At 49.9% G+C, this 14,589-nt stretch overlaps 1 protein-coding gene across 3 annotated transcripts in view; it reads right to left on the reverse strand.

Moving 5' to 3' along the window:
- Positions 1 to 521: 521 nt before the first annotated feature.
- The window catches only part of RAD54L2 (RAD54-like 2 (S. cerevisiae)), a 69,107-nt gene continuing 55,039 nt past the window's right edge, over positions 522 to 14,589 (reverse strand). For all 3 annotated transcript variants that reach the window (XM_019537097.1, XM_019537098.1, XM_019537099.1), the window contains 10 exons: positions 13,049 to 13,167; positions 12,584 to 12,699; positions 11,173 to 11,272; positions 10,622 to 10,827; positions 8,662 to 8,837; positions 7,484 to 7,680; positions 4,303 to 4,493; positions 3,588 to 3,677; positions 2,257 to 2,349; positions 522 to 1,995 (listed from right to left, as the gene is read on the reverse strand). In XM_019537097.1, coding sequence (XP_019392642.1) covers positions 1,007 to 1,995; positions 2,257 to 2,349; positions 3,588 to 3,677; positions 4,303 to 4,493; positions 7,484 to 7,680; positions 8,662 to 8,837; positions 10,622 to 10,827; positions 11,173 to 11,272; positions 12,584 to 12,699; positions 13,049 to 13,167 — 2,277 coding nt within the window. In that variant the 3' untranslated portion in view covers positions 522 to 1,006. The remainder of the gene's footprint in view (positions 1,996 to 2,256; positions 2,350 to 3,587; positions 3,678 to 4,302; positions 4,494 to 7,483; positions 7,681 to 8,661; positions 8,838 to 10,621; positions 10,828 to 11,172; positions 11,273 to 12,583; positions 12,700 to 13,048; positions 13,168 to 14,589) is intronic.

The raw sequence follows: 14,589 nt of genomic DNA on the forward strand, positions 1-14,589 counted from the left end.
GCCTTCATGAAATAAATTAAAGCAGGGGCTGTAGAGGGGGGAGTCACTCTGATCAGAGTCAACAGACATGGGCACTGAGTCCACCCTTGTCTCCCTTTTCAAACTGTTTCATTGCTGGGGGGCGATGGGAGTCCAACCAGACCCCTCATTCCCACTTTGTTGTCCCCCTGCAACATGGTGGCACACCCCTCACCTCGCCTGGACCAGTGCCGAAAATGAGGGAGTCCTCAAACAGCCTCAGCGCATGAATCCACCCCTGCCTGAAACCACAGATCAACCTGCTTCAATGGGAATCCGAGAGACAGCTCCTGAGGAAAGACAACTGGAGAGTCACGTGTCGGCATTCCCTGGCCATGTCACAGCCCGTGGGTGCCAGCACCAGCTGTCAGACTAGTTGCTTTGAATTTTAAGAGGATGAAAAACAAATTGTTTTTTTACATGGACCCCCCACCCACCCACCGACCCGCCCGCTTTACATATATCTAGCTTGCTCCTCCCAACCCCCCACCCTGGTCCCCCCATTAAAACTGCTCTCCACCACCACCCTCTGCTGGGGCACCCCCCACCCTGCGCCTCCTTGAGCCAGAGAACTTCACAGATAAGGCAGTTTGTGTGAGAGGGAGCTCTTTCACAGACAGCAATTGACCCCATGTCTCCAGGCCTGAGGAGGGGCTCCAAATCGCAATATCAGGTTTCCCTTTCAGACAAGACAGACAGACAGACGGATGGATAGCAGGGGAGAGGAAGCAAGGGAGGCACTCCTATGGTTTGCATTGCTGCTTCCCTCCCCCAGTTCGCACTCCCCCCCCACTGTAGGTCCATTCCATGTATTTCCTCACCCTTCCCCACCCCCACTACAATGCAGATCCTCCACCTCCACTAATGCCACCCACTTGATATCCTCCTCCACCCCTGCTGCTGTATCCTGGAGGTGAAATCCTGACTCCAAAAGGTCCTGCAACACTTGCCTCCTGGCTGAGTTAAGATCTAGTAGGAGCCAGGCCCATTATTTCCCTGTGATCTCTATTACATCGTCGTCTTTGTCCTCATCATTGGAGCTGCATCCCACCTCTGGGACCTCCTGGGATTCAAACTGAGGCACCTGGGACCGAAGGAGGCCCCCGGCCGGGTAACCCGATTGAGGGGACATGTAGCCAGGGTAGGCAGATGCCATGCTCCTGGAAAGGCCGCCTGGCAGGACAGGGGCGGGGAAAGGAGCAAACATCCTGGGCTCGGGCAGGAGTGACTGCGTGAAGGGAAGTGAGTAGTTGGGCAGCATCCCCGTCACAGAGGGGTTGAGCATGAATGGGGGGACGCTGGCTGTGGCTGAGGTAGCAGCAGAGGAGCTGGCTGTGCCAGCTGTCAGCAGAGGGTCAGTAGTCACAGGGAACACCAGGTGAGGGTCTGAGAGAAAATTGGGCAGCTGGTAGTAGGAGGAGCCAGTGCCCATGTACAAGGAGTTTCCTGCTTGGGGGACAAATGGATGGGTTAGATTGTGGTTTAGAGAGACGGGAGGCATGGTGAACCCACCAGAGACTGGGTACCCGTGTTCCAACGGCTGAACTGCTGTTGGCAGCTGGCGCTTTTTTTGCTGCCGACGGGCATGTTCCTCCGGGGCAGAAGGCGATGTTGATTTGCGCTTGTTGCCCCTCAAGTCCAGTACTGCGTGGCCATCAACATGTTGGCTAGCAGCTGGCAGGGCTGAAGAACCTGAGGGAGCCAAACAATGGATCCCAGACCGCTGCTCAGCTCCCCGGGCTGCCAAGGGGGCCAGGCTGTCTGTCCGGGCAGGGTGTCCTTGTACTGCATTAGTGCTGGGGGAGCTGTGGCGAGACTCCCGGGCAGCAGCTGCCTCTGCGTACTGCTGCAGCTCACTGATGATCTCTGGGCTGTCCGGGGAAATGGGCCGAGTGAGCTCCTCAGTGTTGGGGAGCTTGGGTGAGGAGGCACTGTGTCTGCCGTTGCTCGTGGATTCAAGAGACGGGCCCTGGGAGCCTGGAGATAAGGAGATGGAGCAGGTGAGAATAACAGCCCAGGGAAACATCATGGGGCTGGACAATGAAAGAGAATGAAAGAACCAACCGGATATGGAGTAACTATGTGACTATTAATAGAGGATCGTCTGGGCCAGGGATAAAAGCAAGTGTCCCGTAACTGCAGGCTTGGGGAGGGCAGCACAGGGATATACACCCTATAGAAACTCCAAGAAGGACAGCACTTGTAAGTGAATCCAGCCTAAAGCTCTTGGATTCCCACCTGAGGCAGCTGCTCGATGGTCTTCATTGCTCTTTGGCTTCCCAGTGGTACGGATAGCAAAAATGCGCCCATCGCTGGTCCGGATGTATGTCCCTGGAACAGAAAGAGAAGTCGGAATCAGAGCCTAGCCTGGGGTGCGCACTTCCACCCACAAGGGAAAGGCAGAACAGAAGTAGGGAGACACCAGCCCCTGATCCCCAAATGTGTCTGATTTCTCTAAGTGCCACCTGGGAGCATTATTCTTAAGCAACACAGTACAGTTACAATGTTGTGCCAGCCTCAAAGATTTATGGACCCAATGCAGACAAATATAGGCACCCAAACTCTGCGGAGCAGAGGGTGGTGCTGGCAACACACTCGTAGCCAGTGGGCCATAATCCTCATAAGCAAAGCAGGCTGCAAAATGCAGGTGCTGAAGCTCCTTTATCACAGAGGACAGCAGCCCTGGGCTGCTTATAGCTGCTGGTAAACACTGGAATACCTTGAGGCAGATGCAGGCTGGTTCTCTCTTGGTGCCTCTTCTCCTCCCCCTCACACCAAAGCACCAGAAGCCTGCCCTCCCCTCAGCTACAAAGCTGCACCCAACAGAACAATCAGAAGTCACTGCAGGACTCAAATCCCTTCCCCTCATCCCACTCCTCTTAAGAGGTATGGACACATTATCAGGTTATTCTTGGCTAAAAGCAACAGCCTTGGCACCACTCCCTTGGTCAGTACTGTCTGGCTGTGTATCTGTGTCCATTTTTAGGACACTCATGCACTACTTGCATGTGGTTTCTGCCCCCAGAAACTAGAGTGTCCACTCTTTACAACACTGAGTAGGCTTCTTGACTCTTCCTAAGAAACGATACCATTGCCAATATTGGGAGGACTTTGGTTTCACAGTGTATGAATTCTCCACTGAGAATGCCCTGTCCCACCTCCAGCTCTGTCAGTCAACTTCTCCATTGACTGCAGCTGCGTCAATAGGTTGAGAGCTATCCATTCCCCAAACATGACAGGAAAGAGGGAGACAGTGTAATGAGGGACAAACCTACAGCTCCAAATCTCTCCTGTCCTCTTTGCAAGGGAAGGATGGAGAGGGCTTCAAGAGGAGCAGTCTGGAGACATGGATCTGGGCTTTGGAATGGGTGGGAAATTACAGGGCCAGTGGCCTAGTGTCCTTTATCTCTGTGGGATAGTTAAACTGACAAACTAAATAGCTCTGATCCTTCATAATCCTGAAGCTTTGGAAGAGATTCTCTTTATTAAATGCATCCTGTGGCAGAGCACTGGGAACAGGAACTCTGGTCTCTCAGGACACTTACTTCTCCCCCAAGAGAGGGATTTACCTTTCGTCCCACGGATTATGTGGATGCTCTCACCAGCACTGATCCTTGCCTGCACATCGGTGGATGTGTTTGTCCCTGGAATCACAATATCTGGTGGGGGCAACGCGAGAACAGTGTTTGTAAAGTTACGCAACAGGCCCACAACAAGAGAAAAGGGAGAAAGCCCAGGTAAATTTTTTCACTTCACAGTTGGCTCCATCCTGCCTATATCCTGCAAGATGGGAACCTACCTTTAATTATAAGCAACACAGAAGGATTAGGAACTAGAGGGTAAATCCTGAGACAGAGCCTGAGAGGGCCAGCCCTGGGAGGAGCAAGGCTCAGGAGAAATAAATGACAAGTTGTACCAACACAAGCCCCATTTAAGAAGGGACCTGGGAGGGTGCTGGCAGTAGTACAGCAGAAGCTCTGCAGCTCAAGGTCCCAAAGTCTTATTCCATCAACAGTTTGGGACAGATCCCCTGCCCTATTTTGTCTTTGCACAGATGCAGTGCAACTCCTCCAGGCACAGGAAAATCCCTAGCGGGTATGGGGGTGTAGAAGGCTCCAAGGCCTCTCCGCCAGTTGCCTAAGGCATAGTGGCTATGTAATGAGGTCAGAGGGATGGAGGCCTATGTACATCACTATCCTGATGGATCCCATCTCCATGTTCCACAATTCTCTCTCTCAGTCAGGTTCTTGACTGGAAGAATCAATGTGATTTTTCCTGACTCACCTGTAGTGGTGACTATCTTCTGGACAAGGACACCAGCACGCTGTAGATAGTTGATGGGGAAGTTGACAGCAGGGTTGGAACCAGAAGTTGAGCCTACCATTGAAACATGACGAGGCATCATAGGAATGGGGGTGGACTGAACAGGGCGGACGCTTGCCACTGGCTTGTCTTCACCCTTGTGAGCTGGTCGCCTAATAGAAGAAGGAAGGAGAGGAATGAATTGAGTTACGTGTTTCAAGAGGCAAAGCGAGTCTCTTGTATGTGTGCTGCTGTTTCCAAACAGCATGCGGGGCACTTGGAGGCAGGACCTTGGGCGGCCTGATGCACAGCCACTGCAAGCGGCGCCAGGCCCCCACAAGTGACAGCCTGAGCAACCCGGTGCTGCCCAAAAGCACATGGCCCTGGGCCGCACCGGGCCCAGCCTGCGACATGCTGCACAGGCGGCACCAGGTCTGAGACAGCCAGAGCCGCACTGCACTGCAAGGGGCTCTGCCAGCAGCAGGCCCTGAACGCCCCACAGCCACTGCTGCTGTGGGGGAGCTGTGTGCTTGGGAGGGTGCGGGGGCAGTCAGTGTGCTATGCGGTGGGGCTGTGTGCCCTGTCACCCACAAACCCCACATCTCCAAACCACCCCATAAACCCATCACCCACATAACCAGTCCCATACACCCCCTACAACCTCACCCCCACAAACCCTACACCCACCCCCAACACTCCCACCCTCCAAACCCCACATCCCCCCCACCAAATCTCACACCCTGCATACCCAACTGGCCACTTGGGATGGGAGGGACCTGCTGGTGGGAGCTACGGCTGCAGGGCCAGCTGCCACATTGCAGCCCTGCTGTGCCCACACTGGTGCTGGGACATGCGCCCCAATCTGGGGGTGGTCCTGGTCCCAGGAACTCCTTCGGGGTGTGATGGACTGGGGGGAAGGGTGGCGGTGGCTGCAGGGTGTGTGAGAGAGGAAGAGAGATAGGGGCAGGGTGGGGCAGCACTCTCAGCAGGAGAGGCAACCAGAGCCAGAATTAGATCCCCCCCTACCCCCCTAGAAAAGCCTGTGTAGGGGGGACTGGCCTGGAAGGGAAGGAGCTTGACCAGCCCAGTCTCTGAGCCCCAGTCAAGGGCTTCCCACAAACAGCATGAGGCTTGCTGGGTCCTGGGCACAGGTGCAGAGAGCAAAACAGCAAGGGCTGGTATTCCTCAGAGCCACAAAGCAGCAGGTGGGACAGCTGCAGCTGGACCCATGTCCTAGTGCTAGGACGGAGATGCTGCCGGGAGGGAGCTAGTGGGGGCAGGCAGGGGCTGCAGGTCAGAAGTGAGGGGACTGGAGGGGCTGTGGGTTGAGAGTGAGGGGCAAGGACAGGGGCAGGGCACCAGCATATCAGTGCTGCCAAGAACGCTACATCCTAGCGAGTGAAAGGGGCAAAGGCAACTCTGATTTTTCTACGTTAAAAAACCAAAAGCAAACACCAAAATGTACAGATATTTAGAATTTTTATTATGATGATAGTGGCACTGGTAGGCTTCCAAATTGCTTCAAAATTGTAAATATATCAATAAAACATTGCCCAACTGATCAATCAATCTCCATATATTTATACTGATATTTCATTTAATCATGGAAGAACACAGATTTTGTGGTATTTTAAGAAGTGAGTTTGGGATATTTTTTTGTCAGAGAATTTGAAATGTTTAAATAGGGAACACCAGGATTCCTGCTAGTGAGGCAAGTGGCAGGACCCAGGTAGAGGAGCTTGCCCAAGGCTGGCACCAGGGACCCAGCTGGAGGGCAAATGAGGTGCCTGACCTCCTGACCATTTGGGGCCAGGAAAACATGCATGGACAGTTCAAAGCAGGCTACCATACTGAGCACACCTTTCAGCCAATAGCTGCCCAGATGGCAGAGTGAGGGCACACATTGCAGCAATGCTGCACAAAGGCCAACTGTGCAGCCACAGCCCAATGGCAGCTGGCCCAAAGGTCCCAAAGACCCTGCTACAGTGTCCGTGCCACAGCCCAGGCAGTCCCCACCCAGGTCTGGCATGCATGCAGACATGGAGCTGCAGGTCCAAAGGGGCGCATGCTGTTGCAGGTGGCAGCAGGTCACAGCCAGGCAGCAAGCAGCCTCTGCTGCCAGACTGCTGCAGTGAAGGTGAAGGGTGCAGGGTCCACTTTAGGTCAGGGCTGCTGCAGCAGTTCACCTGGCACAGGGGGCTATTGTCCCCAGATACCAACTGGCTGGGCCTGAGAAGCTCCTGAGAGCAAGTAGCCCTGAGCTGCTTGCCAGGGCAGCCTTTTATATTGCTGGGGCCAGTGGGCGTGCTGAAGCCAGCCTCCAGCTCCCCCTGGCTGCAGATCTGGGAGGAACTGGGCAGGGTCAGTTTGCCCCAAGTGGCACAACTTGCCCCACACCAAAGTGTATATTCAGGCACATGTGCTGAGGCAAAAATCCCCAGCATAAATTTGTGCCCCTCTTATTTGAGCTCCAGCAAGTACATGTGTGTGCATGTCCAAGAGTTTGACCTATGGGCTAAAAATCAGGACTAGCAATCAGGATTTCTGGTTGCTATGCTAGATAGTGTCACTGTCCTGGAGGCTAGTCCCTACACTTCAGCTTCTCCATCTGCTGGGAACAGCCAATCTGTTTTCAGGCAGCAATGTGAGACAGTGCAGTGCAAACCATTACTTAGTTCACAGTAGTGTGAACTGCATTTGAGCAGTAGTCATGTGAGCTCTCTCAAGGAAATGGGGTATGACAAGACCAAAAACTGGACATTACAAAGCCAAAGGTAGAATGACAAGCTCTCAACTCTTTCACTGTGTCTTGGCTCTGTATTTCTTGCCTGCATCCATCTGCCTCTTCCTAGAGAGCGCTGTCCCTATTCTCTCAAGCCCCAGACACTGAAATTGCTAATGGAAAGAAGGCTGCAGGTGACCCTCAAAGCTGCAAAGGTAACCCTCTTCTCTTATGGGCTGAATTCTCTGCTTCATCTGCCTTCTTTGTGGATCATGATGTACAGCAGGTGGGACAGAAAGCACAGCTCCACCTCATTTGGCCCATTTGCTAGGAGCCCATTAGACTGGCTGAGGTAATGGATTAATGTTCTTCTACCACTGTATTTTTTCTTTATTTATTCTCAACTGAAGACCTCATTAGTGGGAAGAAACATGCACCCACCAGTTCCTTTGACTGAAGGCAGGGATGCTTGTCAGGCTCTGGTCACTGGCAGGGTAATACTGCGCATAGGACGGACGGGTGTAGGGGACGGACGCTCGCTTCTCTTCCTCATAGCTCTTTTTGGCTGCTTTCTTCTCTGCCTTGGTCAACTTGTGCTCCTTCCGGTCAATCAGCAGCGACTCATGCTGGAAAGGCTCCTGTGGTCACATCACAAACACAGCTTGACACTAGTACACCACAAGATGGCAGCATCTGAATCCAAATAAGGACAAACTGCTCCCTATATTTATGATATGTAAAAGGCAGGATGGGGTGGCATCTGATAGACTAACTCATAGAGGAAGGCATGAGCTTTCATAAGCTACAACCTACTTTAGAAGCAGACTGTAGCCAATAAAAGCTCATGCCTCTCTGAACGAGTTAGTCTATCATGTACTACCCTGCCCTGACTTCTGCCTAATTTCAGACTAACAACAGTGAACCACCTCTCTCTATTTACGATACCTGTTATCCCATGTATAATCACATAAGAACAGGAAGGTTTGGAACCAAATTCTAGACATTTGTACCTGCTTTCCCTGAAGGCAGTGATACTTCAGAACTAATGCACTAGGTATGTAGGGCTTTTTCTTGTAAAACCCCTGAGACTATACTTAAGTATTGGTTGTGCCAGCACCACATATGCTCTGAAAGAGTGCTATGGAGAAAGTCAACAAGTATGATATTTTTACTAAAGCAAGTGTATGTCCAAAGGTATCTCTGACTTCAGGACAAAGCGGTCTTCAAAAATGATGGTATTGCATGAAAAGGAGGTACTGCAGGAAACGACTGCTAATGAAATTCCGGAGATTCCTAGAGTGAAAACTGTGTTTGATTCCTTCTCAAGTCAACTCCCCAAGCTCCCCCAAAACTGCTTCTTGCAGATTCTGTACCAAAAGCTTAAAAGGAATTTCCACAAGAAACTCAGGTCCTGGGATTGCTTATGGAACAACACCATCAGCAAAACTAGTCACTGACTTGGATAAGACAAATGCTCAGTCTCCTCAGACAATAACTCACACTGTTCTCATCTCAATACCCAGGCAGACAGCCCCATTTCTTCCCAAGGTAGACTGTTACTCTGCTCAGTGTTGCTCCCGCATGAGGGTACCAGCAGCACTGGGTATCTTTCCTCTTACCTTGGTGATGAGGTGAGGGTGCTTGAGACAGGCTAGCTGGAGGACAGACTCCTTGATCTTGTTCTTGTTGACTGACAGCTGGGCAGGGTCTGACTCCTCTTCGACAAAGTGCAGGAGGTTCTCTACCTCCCTCCGAGTGAAGTTCAGCACTGGATTAAGATCGTCTACCACACGATCTGGAGAAGAGGAGAGATGGAGCAATCAGAAAAAGGAGGGGACAGCTGCTGCTCTCGACTAAACTTTGTCAAATTCAAATTCCCTTCCTACTGGTTTCCTGGCTCTTAATACGTCTATTCCTCAGTTTCCTGTTAGTGTCTGGGCAAGGACAGAAATCACCCCACTGCACTTGATGAGTGCTCCAACCCAAGTACACTCAGGAGGAGTTAGGCCATGGAATTATTTGTTCCATGTATTTTGCAACAACATAATGTGGGCCATTAACCTTCATGTATATACAAACCTGGAACCCCAAGACACCATAATAGGGGGATTTAGGCATCACTATTGTATTACACATCTGTAATTTCGACCCACATACATACATTTGGAGGCATTTCAAAAAGGGAATGTTCTGCAAGGGAAGCTGTTGATCAGGAGCACAGGGCAGCTGTGGACAAGGTGGGACCACTACAAATGTGGCAAAATTGCCCCAGCTTTAACCCGGGGGGGGGGGGGGGGGGGGGAAGAAGTCAAGTTGGAAAAGTTTTGCTATATTTGTATTGTTCCCAGCTTGTCCACACACAACTCTTAAACACCACAGAAGCTGCACCATTTGGGGCAAAAGTCCCTCCTATTTCCCCCTGCCCTTCTCTTTTGAAACAGCTCCAAAATGGAGGCATGTTCATACCTTCAGTTAGCACAACGTAGCTGCAACACCTTACATCAGTAACCACCCAGTCAATGCCACAGAGAAGGACTCCAGAGTTCTAACAAGTGACCAGGAACTGCACTTTACAGAACGTAATATTGAACTACTCCTTGGCCTTTATTTTTATATTCCATGTCAAGATGGGGAATAAAATCTAAAGGCGGCTTCTTCCAAGGCTTAGACAACTGGTAGAAGATTCTGCTACATTAAGTCAGTGTACTGAACTGTGGCTGCTATATCTGGTTTCAAATTGAGCAGGACACAGAAGAACATGACTCCTTCAGGGTCAGCTGCAGCTCCTTTTTGTGCCCATCACATAACTGCTGCTCACCTGGTAGTTTGGCCCAAGGGCAGTCAGGACTGAAACAAACCCGAGCACTACTGGGGGTAACAAGGAACAACAGCCATAAGTTGACTGAGAGTAGAGTCAGGCTAGATATCAGGAGGCACTACTTCACAGTCAGGGTGGCTAGGATCTGGAACCAACTTCCAAGGGAAGTGGTGCTTGCCCCTACCCTGGGGGTCTTCAAAAGGAGGCTAGACAGCCACCTAGCTGGGGTCATTTGACCCCAACTTTCTTTCCATGGCAGAGGGTCAGACCAGATGATCTGCTTAGGTTCCTTCTGACCCTACCAACTATGAAACTAGAATACTTTACCACTAAGACCCTTCAAGGATGTCAACAAGCTTCATCAAGAGTGGGTGTTTCCCCTATCTTATAATGGAAAAACAAAGCATGGAGTGTTACAGTAACTTGCCCAATCTAAGACAAAGCAGCGCTGAAACTGAAACTTAGGTCTCCTAGCTCTCTGCTATACTCAATGTTGCAATACACTGGCTCAAACCAGCACTGCTTAGTCTAGTCCCTAATTTTTGTGAGGTCTCAACTCATATGAATAATATAGCACCAGAACAACCCCCAAGAAATAAGCATCTCTCTAGCATCTGTTCTTTAAGCACTACTTTGACCATTTGGTTTTCACCATTAGGCAAAAAGGCAGCATTATCAAAGCCACAAAAACTGCTTTTGGGAGCTAAGAAGTAGAGAGAAAGATAAACAAGGACACACAGAGCCCTTATGTTCAGGCCTACCTGACATCCCCTGCTTGGAGATCTGGCGGTCATAGATTTTCTTTTCCAGGGTATAATCAGAAACCAGTCGGTAAATGTGGCAAGGCTTCTTCTGCCCATAGCGGTACACTCGACACACTGCCTGAGCATCATGGCACGGGTTCCAAGAAGCATCAAACACCACCACTCTGTTTGCTCCAATCAGGTTGACACCCAAACACCCAGCTCTTAAAACAAAAGCCAAATTTCAAAACATGCCACTGTTCTAAAGACTGGCATACTTGACCTGCTATCATGGCTAAGGAGCCCTTTGTGTAACCAATGCAAACACCACGACTTTGGTGGAGCTGTTCCTGCCTTAACTCCAAATGCATGGTTGCTCCCAATTGCGGATTCAAGCCAAGTTCTGTCTGATAAAACAGATGCGAACACCAAACCACAAGAGGAACAAGAAAGAGGGGCTAGAACACTACCCACCAGGGGAATGTAGGAATCTACAGTTACCAATATGTAAAATCTTAAGTCATCAGTTCCTCCCCTGCACCACTGCTCCTAGGAGATAGCTGACTTACCGAGTGGACAAAAGGAAAAGCCAAACAGAGCTGTTGCTGGGGTCATTGAACTGGTTAATCAATCGTTCTCTTTCTGAGGCAGATGTGCTGCCATCCAGTCCTGGGAAACAAAATCAGGGATACATTTAAAAAAACACTTTTTACTTATGGCACCCATCAGAACTAAACAGTTCCCATGCATATTTACAGTATCCACGCTGTAAAAAATGTCACTGTCCTGGAGAATCAGTAGAGGGTCAGCTAAGACAGAGGCTGTCAGTCAATTCAGACACTTATACCAGTGCATCAGAGAAAGACCTTAGCTGTACCAGCTTGAACCCACATCCTCCCACTCAATGGGCTGTGCTCATCTACAATGTTTAAATGCTACAAACAGGAGTCTGACACAGGTCAAATTCCCTGGTGGGAGTATGCCTGAATAAGAGGTGAGAAGCTGTAATTCACAAGAGTCCAATACATCATTAAAGCAATTTATGGAGTGCCAGGTGCAAAGGCCCCAAATACCTGCTTATCTCTCAATGATCTGGGAAAACAGGAACATAACGTAATGCACTGGCCAACCCCCACAGACCAGAAAGTAACATATCCCAAGGCAGGGCTGTCTACCTTCTACATGACTGAGAGCAACACTCTGCCCAGGCTCCTGGGCCCCACAAGCTCCACCTTTAGGGCCAGGGTCAGGAAGCAGAAGCTGGAGGAGGGAGCAGGAGCCCAGAGATCATGGCCAAAGTATGAGCAGGAACCACCAGCTGGCCAGCCCATTTCAAGGGATTCAGACAAAAAGAGTGCAAATGCATGGTGCAGCTTGCAATCATGGGTAGAAACCACTCATGATGGACACATGCTGGTGGTACCCTGATCTTGAAGAACAAGAACAGGTTATTACACACCCAACTTGCTAACCAAGAGCAATCAGAGGCACTTTGTTTATTCAGCTACTTTGAAATTCCTGTCACCCTGCTATATAGGACAGGCACTGAAATGGACAACACAGGCCTGAAGAGGATTCAAACAAGGGGGAGAATTTGCCACCACCAAAACAAGTAGAAAAACTATTGTAGAGGGGGCTGGTTCTGGGTTATGGGGAAAGAACAAGGAAGTATGCAAATTCCAAGAAAAAAGTAAAGATGAGGGCTTAGGAATGATAACCATGCTTGATAGCCAGTCGTTAAACATACAATGGCCCCTAGGAACTGACAATGAGTTTTGGTCAAACCTACTGTAAATGAATTGCCCAAGCAAATAACCAAAACATGGATAAGCATGACATCTGCATGCTTATAGGTATAGGTAACCACAAGCAAGCAGGGGGGAAAACTGGAGGCAACTGCTACAACATCAAGATAATTAGCCCAGCAACAGAGACTCAACCAATGTCACGCATGAAGTGAGGGGAGCAGTCTGTACTTACTGTAATAGTTGATGTTTCGGATCCAGTTATGAACTCCTCCATCTGAACCTGCAGGATTGGGCATCTGTCTCTTTGCCAAGAACTCCTCAATGACAGATAACGTGGACAGGCTCTGGCTGAAAAACCAAGAGGAAAAAGGCCTCAACAGTGGAGCCAAGACACTAAAATGTCAGTTCCCCCCTTGCTAGCACTCCACCAGTAGCAAACAAGTTGGCCACACTAAGGACCAAAACCCCTTAATACTGAAATCCACAGGGATGATGAGGGTCAGAAATCAGCATACGGAAACAGGATTTAACAAAACAATGAAAGAAAGACAAAAACAAAAGGGCAAAACAACAGGCAGCTGCTAGACAAAAGATACCAGTCTTCTCTTATCCAACGGGTGATCTCCACATAAAATGACATTCCTTAACTACACCAGCGTTCAGCAATTAAGGAGCATCCATCAATGATGACTCTTACCTGAAAACCAAAATCTTGTCTCCAAGCTTTACACTCTCCTCAACCAAGTGGAACAGTAACACCATCTTGGGTGAGTTCTCCAAGACTCCAGTCTGGTAATCACATAGGATGTCCTTGGCCTACAGAGAAACACTGTTTAGATGCATTTTTAAATGTGAATCATAAGAGGTTCCAGCCTAATGTTGAGAGAAACCTGCCAGTAGCCCTGCCACTTGAATCCAGACACTACTAGTTTCCCTTTTAAGCTATCTGTGGCAGATAAGAGAAAGAAATGGTCTCTTGAGTGCCCTACAGGGCTCTTCAGACCAAAGCAATACCCTGAATTACAGCTGACAATAAACAGGAGACTAGTGCAGCTGCCAGAGAATTCATGAAACGGATGAGGTTAACCAAAGGATTACTGCATTGCACAACCTGTACTTTCTAAAGGGTGGTGGCCCTGTGAACAACTCTGTCTCACAGTGACAGAGGAGTAACTAGTCTGGCATGGTCCAGGTCCAGGTCCAGAGAGAGAAAGAGACAGACATACAGAGAAACTACAGGCCCAGACAAAGATCATCTCAGCCACTGCTCCAGTCTGGAACTCAAGAAACTCCACACTGCAAATCTCAGCGACAAAGAGAGGGACAAAACCTCACAAATTCACTGACAGGAATCATCAGCTACCTCAAGATCTCTCACCCAGCCCACTAGTATCGCCTGTCTCATCTAGATTAATTGGGTCTACCACCTCCCATCCTACTGGTTCTCACCCAAGTCTTGGCCTCAGCTGTGCAGGGAGAAGGCACCAATTCTGAATTACCCAGGCCTGACAAAAACTAGATATAAGCAGACAGCCACCTGCAGACTGGGAGTGCAGCAGCCTCATGATCTCCACTAACGCCCCACATTTGTGCAAATCAAGGTGGAGAAGCAATACATATAATCATAACAGAGGTTTATCTTGGCTAAGGAGAAATTCCCAGAACTCAGCAAGATCTCAGCTAAAGTGAAAAGACATTGCTACTTCCCCCACTCCAAGCACTACCGGCAGTAATGAGGAATAATGGCCATAAGTTGACTGAGAGTAGATTCAGGCTAGATATCAGGAGGCACTACTTCACAGTCAGGGTGGCTAGGAGCTGGAACCAACTTCCAAGGGAAGTGGTGCTCATTCCTACCATTGGGGTCTTCAAAAGAAGGCTGGATAATCACCTAGCCAGGGTCGTTTGACCCCAGTGCTCTTTCCTGCCATGGCAGAGGGTCAGACTTGATGATCTGCTCAGGTCCCTTCTGACCCTACCTACTATGAAACTATGAAGTTAATAGGGTTGTGTGAAGCTTTGGGTGCCGATTTGATTCAGAGGAGATCTGACCCGATTTTCATTCGGACAGCTTTGGTGATCTGGACAGTCTCCACCCGCTGCAGCAGGGAGCTGGACCCAGACTCCATGCCAGTAAGTAAGGGCCAGGGGAGAGGAAGCTGGAGGAGGAGGGAGGGGACCCCTGCCAGGCCCTATCTCCTGCCAGCTCCCCTAGGCACCCTGAGCACCCCCCCACTC

The sequence above is a fragment of the Crocodylus porosus genome, unplaced genomic scaffold, assembly GCF_001723895.1.
Source record: "Crocodylus porosus isolate Cpor-Errol unplaced genomic scaffold, CroPor_comp1, whole genome shotgun sequence".
Classification (NCBI taxonomy): domain Eukaryota; kingdom Metazoa; phylum Chordata; order Crocodylia; family Crocodylidae; genus Crocodylus; species Crocodylus porosus.